Below are 5,551 nucleotides of genomic sequence, written 5' to 3' on the forward strand. Positions count from 1 at the left end.
CGCAGTGACAGGCCGGCTGGGGAGGCGCCGCCGAGGGAGGCCGCGACGGAGCTCCCGGACCCGCCATGGGCTGAGACGCGTCCTCGCCGAGCAGGTGCAGTGACCCGCGGCCCCGGGGGGATCCCGCCCCGCGGGCCCCGGGGACCCTCCCCCCCGGCGGCTGCGTCCTCCCCATCCCGGCGCCCTGTTGACCTTCCGCCGGCTCCTCCCCGGGCCCGCCGACCCCGCCTCCAAGCCCGGCCCGCGCCATCCGCGTGCCCCCCCAGTCCCTGACATCCTGTGCGTCCCCCCGGGCGACACCCCCGTGAGCCCAGCCCAACAGGCCCTTCTGCCACCTCCGCTTGTGCCCCAGCGTTCTGAGCCCACAGTGCCTGGGAACTCCCCAGCACCTCTCTCCCTTCTAGCCCTTCGGGGGTGGACACAGGCGGGAGGGGACATGGGAGAGGTGGTCCTTCCCTCTGGAGTCCCTGGTGACCACAAACTCATTCTCTTTCCAATGATGCCCTCCGTCCCCCACCAGAACATGCCCGGGTGACCTTCTCCCGGATCTTCCTCGTGGCCTTCCTCGCCCACTCTAGTGACACTATGCAACCCCAGCGTGACCTGCGAGGCCTCTGGCTGCTGCTGCTGTCCTTGTTCCTGCTCCTTTTTGAGGTGGCCAGAGCGGGCCGGCCCGTGGTTAGCTGTCCCACCGCCTGTTTGTGCGCCAGCAATATCCTCAGCTGCTCCAAACAGCAGCTGCCCAATGTGCCCCATTCCCTGCCCAGCTACACGGCGCTGCTGGACCTCAGCCACAACAACCTGAGCCGCCTGCGGGCGGAGTGGACCCCCACGCGCCTGACCCAGCTGCACTCCTTGCTGCTGAGCCACAACCACCTGAACTTCATCTCCTCTGAGGCCTTCTCCCCCGTGCCCAACCTGCGCTACCTGGACCTGTCCTCCAACCAGCTGCGCACGCTGGACGAGTTCCTGTTCAGCGCGCTGCAGGCTCTGGAGGTGCTGCTGCTCTACAATAACCACATCGTGGCGGTGGACCGCTGCGCCTTCGACGACATGGCCCAGCTGCAGAAACTCTACCTGAGCCAGAACCAGATCTCCCGCTTCCCTCTGGAACTGGTCAAGGAAAGAGCCAAGCTGCCCAAACTGACCCTCCTGGACCTCTCCTCCAACAGGCTGAAGAACCTGCCCCTGCCCGACCTGCAGAAGCTGCCGGCGTGGGTCAAAAACGGGCTGTACCTGCACAACAACCCGCTGCACTGCGACTGCGAGCTCTACCAGCTCTTCTCTCACTGGCAGTACCGGCAGCTGAGCTCCGTGATGGACTTCCAAGAGGATCTGTACTGCATGAACTCCAAGAAGCTGCACAGCGTCTTCAACCTGAGCTTCCTCAACTGCGGCGAGTACAAGGAGCGTGCCCGGGAGGCCCACCTAGGGGAGAAGCTGACCATCAAGTGTGACACCAAGCAGCAGGAGATGACCAAGGTGTGGGTGACGCCAAGCAACGAGCGGGTGCTAGAGGAGGTAGCCAATGGCTCGGTGACAGTGTCCAAGGATGGCAGCCTTGAGTTCCGCCAGCTGCGGGTCGAGGACGGTGGCGTGTATACCTGTTACGCCATGGGCGAGACTTTCAACGAGACCCTGTCCGTGGAGTTGAAAGTGCACAATTTCACCTTGCACGGACACCATGACACCCTCAACACAGCCTACACCACCCTCGTGGGCTGTATCCTCAGCGTGGTCCTGGTCCTGATATACTTATACCTTACCCCTTGCCGCTGCTGGTGCCGGGGTGTAGAGAAACCTTCCAGCCATCAAGGAGACAGCCTCAGCTCTTCCATGCTTAGCACCACGCCCAACCATGATCCTATGGCTGGGGGGGACAAAGATGATGGCTTTGACCGGCGGGTGGCTTTCCTGGAACCTGCTGGCCCCGGGCAGGGTCAGAACGGCAAGCTCAAGCCAGGCAACACTCTGCCGGTACCTGAGGCAGCAGGCAAGGGCCAGCGGAGGATGTCGGATCCAGAGTCGGTCAGCTCAGTCTTCTCTGATACGCCCATTGTGGTGTGAGCAGGATGGGTTGGTGGGGAGAGTGCCCCAGGAGAGGTCATGCCCCCCTGAAGGCTGTGAGGGGATGGAAGAGAGGGCTGGCTGCCCTGACCTCAAGGGAGTTGGTCATAGGTCCCGCAGAGGGCAAGACCCCAGCCAGAGTGTGGCTGCCACGATTTTCAAATATGGATATACTCATCCTCAGGCGAATGCTACACCCCTACCCAAAGCCCTGGCCGTTCCCGGTGTGGTGGAGGAAGAGAGGCATGTCTGCGTTGGATGGGAATGAGGAAGGAGTGAGGGGAAGAACAGATTCCCTAAACTTGTTCGAGGTCATCCCTAGCTCCTTAAGAGAAAACCATTTGGGGAAAAAAATGTTTTTTTCTATCTCTGCCCACTCGCACCTGTGATGTGTGTGTTGGGGGCGTTTCCACAGGAGCCACACCAGGGGAAAGCTAGGGTATCTTCTTGGGTCAGGAAGTCAAACTTCACAGCTGGGGAAATTGGAAACCTTTAGAAAATGAGACAGGAAAGGCTGAGAACTCAATCAATAACATTCCCAAAGCTGTTGTAAGACTTCCCACTCAAGCCTTCCTCTTTCTCCATGATCCCTGGGGGGATGGATCTTTGCAGGAGCCCGGCCTGTGGCCTGTTGGTTATGGCAGCAATGTGAGGTGTGGTCGCTGTGCCTTGTCCCGGGACCAGTGGCACGGAGGGGGATAGCATGATCTGAGGGGTCCGTGTCACAGAACAGGCGCCAGCACAAAACTTCCAGATGGGGGTGGACTCCAGATAGGTAAATTCTCTGGTTGGTGAAACCCTTGGCCAGTATTTGACTCCCAGCATCTGTGTGTCAGACCAGAGTGGGGGCGCAGAAGGCAGAGCGTTTATGGACCCCTGCCACGGATGTGTGGACCTCCTTCACACCAGAAGGAGGAGGGTCAATCAGCCTCTGTCATGTGGCATCCGGCTGGGCCTGGGTTTCTGTGTATGTCTTCTCTTCATTCAGCCTCCTTATCGAGTTCAGGTGGGATTCCGAGTGTCCCCTAAAATGCTGCTTTGAAGGGAGGAGTTGAAGAACGTCTAGCCCAGTTGGGTTAGGCTGAGCTGGGAGGAAAAGGGGACCTGGTGTGTCTCTCCCCTGTGTCGACAAGCCTGCCTCGCTCCTCTCGCAAAGATGTCACCCCTGCTGCAAAGCCAAAGTGTGGGGTCAGAGGGGTTGGAATTGGGTGGTCTCTGCCCAAGAATGGCAACTTGGAGTGCGGCTTAGAGTCCTGCCCTCTCCCCAAGATTCCAGGCGACCCTGTAGCAGAGACCAACAGTCGCGCTAAACTCTCAGAAGGAAAGTGCTGCCACCCCATCCCTCTCAGTCAGAGGTTCGTGCAGCTGTAGTTGTCAGGCCAGAGGAACTTAAGAAGAATGAGCCCGACATTATAGTTCATCCAGGGTTGCGGAACACTCCAGGAATGGAGATGACGGATCCCTTTCCCTTTGGCCATACTGTATGCCCCTGGAGGTGGTGGCTCCGAGCTTTGGCAGGGGAACGGGCAAGGCAAAGGTGAAAATGTTCTCTGATGTTGGTTTTTTCAGTGTCTCTTCCCTCCCACATTTCCTGTCTGTTGGAAGTTCTCCAGATCCTCTAGCTTTTTGACCAGCTCTTTACGTCCTGAGAGGTGTTACTTACCTGCGGGTGGGGGTGCTTGCTGGGAGGGCCTGACTATTAAGCTTCCTATTAAGATCGGGGAACGGGACTCCACATCTTCCCCTTGTCTGGTCCTGGGATCTCAAGACTGCTGTCCATCCTTTATTAGTAACCTAGTTTCGTCGAGAGAAAGGTGCAGCATTTTCCTCAAGTACTTGCATGCTCGTAGGTATGCATGCTTATAGGTATGCATGCACGCACACCGGTACCTTGACTTCCATCAGGACAGGGAACCTGCAGTCCCACTAATGCCACTCTTGGAATGGTCTCCACCATGTATACAACTTCACGCACACAACTTTCTTGCCCAGTAGGAGAGACAGTGACCATGCCAGGCTCCTCAAACACACAAACTCTTGTATTGTAACTTCTGAACTCCTGAGACTTCACCCCTATCTCTGCGGCACTGAATGACTACTCTGCAGAGGCTGGAGATAGGAGAGACGTGTGGAAGACCTTGGGAGAAGGGGTGGTGAGGACCTAGCTGGTTCCTCAGACTTCTCAGAAACCTTCCCTAGATTAAAGACTATCTTTGAGAGAAATTAAGAGAGAACTAGGTCATTGAAGGACCCGGAAGGGAACTCGTACAGAGCCAAGCAGCTGTGAGTTGCTCTTCCTAGGTTAATTGCCTGCAGAAGAGAAAAGTTGTCTGGTTATAGTCCAGAGACTTCTGAAGCTTTTGTTACTGGAGCTATAGGAGCCAGAAATCCCTCCTCAGACTTCTCGGGAAACATGGGAGAATCTCACCTCCATGCTGCCATTCCCCCCTTGACACCCTCTAGGGCTCTGAAAAGCTTTAAAGTGAATGTCAGAGGAAGCAGGCCCTCTGAGCATTCTAGCAGAGCTCCTGAGGACTCTCTAGGAGGGCCATCTTCTTAAGTCCTACCCAGCTTGGGGAAGGAGAAAGGGCACTGCGGCTCTAAGGCTCCTGCTATATCCAGTAGTTCAGCCCCCAGTTTGAGATACCTGGCAGATGTGCCTGGCTGCCCCACCAAGTTAGCAGATTCGCTTCTTCTCAGGGTTTCAGTTGATAGAGCCCAAAGGGAGCTTTGTAATTGGGGGGTTGTGCACTCAGCATATGTAATCACACCAGAACCCTGTGTAGAAAATGGCCAGATGTTGGTTATCAGAAAAGGCTGAGCGATCACCTCCTCCCTGCCAGAAACCAGATACATCTCCCAGGAGGCAAGTGTCCCTGGAGACAGCGTGACAGGGCTCTACAGTCTGTGTAATTATTTGTGATTTTTTTTTGTCTGTATTTATGAGGTCTCCTAAGAGAGGGTACACCCCAGCTGGAGAGAGCAAAGCCGACTGACCCGGCTTTCTGTGTTCTTACCTCTGTTCTTCCATGTAGCCCTGCTGGCAGAGCAAGCAGGTGCCCATATCCACTGCCCCGTTCCTCCCACTTGTGTGCTCCCAGGCTGGCAAGTCTTGGAGCCTCTGGGCTCTGACAACTAGACAATGATCATTAAACCTGGCTTGAGTCTCTGTTCTGGCACAGTCTGACTGGTTTATCTTTTCAGCCTGTGGGGGGGGGGTTCACTATACCTCAGAAGGGTGTGGCCTTTCTAGAGAGAGAATCTTTAGATGCTATTATGAGGACATGGGTAGTACACATCTAGGCATTAAGATGGACCAGGGGTCAGCAAACTTCTGTATCAGCCAGATAGTACATGTTTTAGGCTTTGTAGGCCATAGTTCCTTACAACTCGGTTGTGTGTTCACGGTGGTATAGCCACAGACTACACAAGGACGAATGATTGTGGCTCTGTTCCAGTAAGTTTAATTTGGGTTTCATATAAT

General features: G+C 56.0%; 1 protein-coding gene across 1 annotated transcript; it reads left to right on the plus strand.

Annotated features, from left to right (window-relative positions):
• Nucleotides 1-24: 24 nt before the first annotated feature.
• On the plus strand, nucleotides 25-5,246 carry AMIGO1 (adhesion molecule with Ig like domain 1). Its single transcript, XM_008069765.2, has 2 exons — nucleotides 25-94; nucleotides 521-5,246. The coding sequence occupies exon 2, from the start codon at nucleotides 586-588 to the stop codon at nucleotides 2,065-2,067; it is 1,482 nt and encodes a 493-aa protein (XP_008067956.1). The 5' UTR covers nucleotides 25-94; nucleotides 521-585; the 3' UTR covers nucleotides 2,068-5,246.
• Nucleotides 5,247-5,551: the final 305 nt, after the last annotated feature.

This window comes from Carlito syrichta, unplaced genomic scaffold (genome assembly GCF_000164805.1).
Source record: "Carlito syrichta isolate Samal-C Ts95f unplaced genomic scaffold, Tarsius_syrichta-2.0.1 Scaffold312201, whole genome shotgun sequence".
Classification (NCBI taxonomy): domain Eukaryota; kingdom Metazoa; phylum Chordata; class Mammalia; order Primates; family Tarsiidae; genus Carlito; species Carlito syrichta.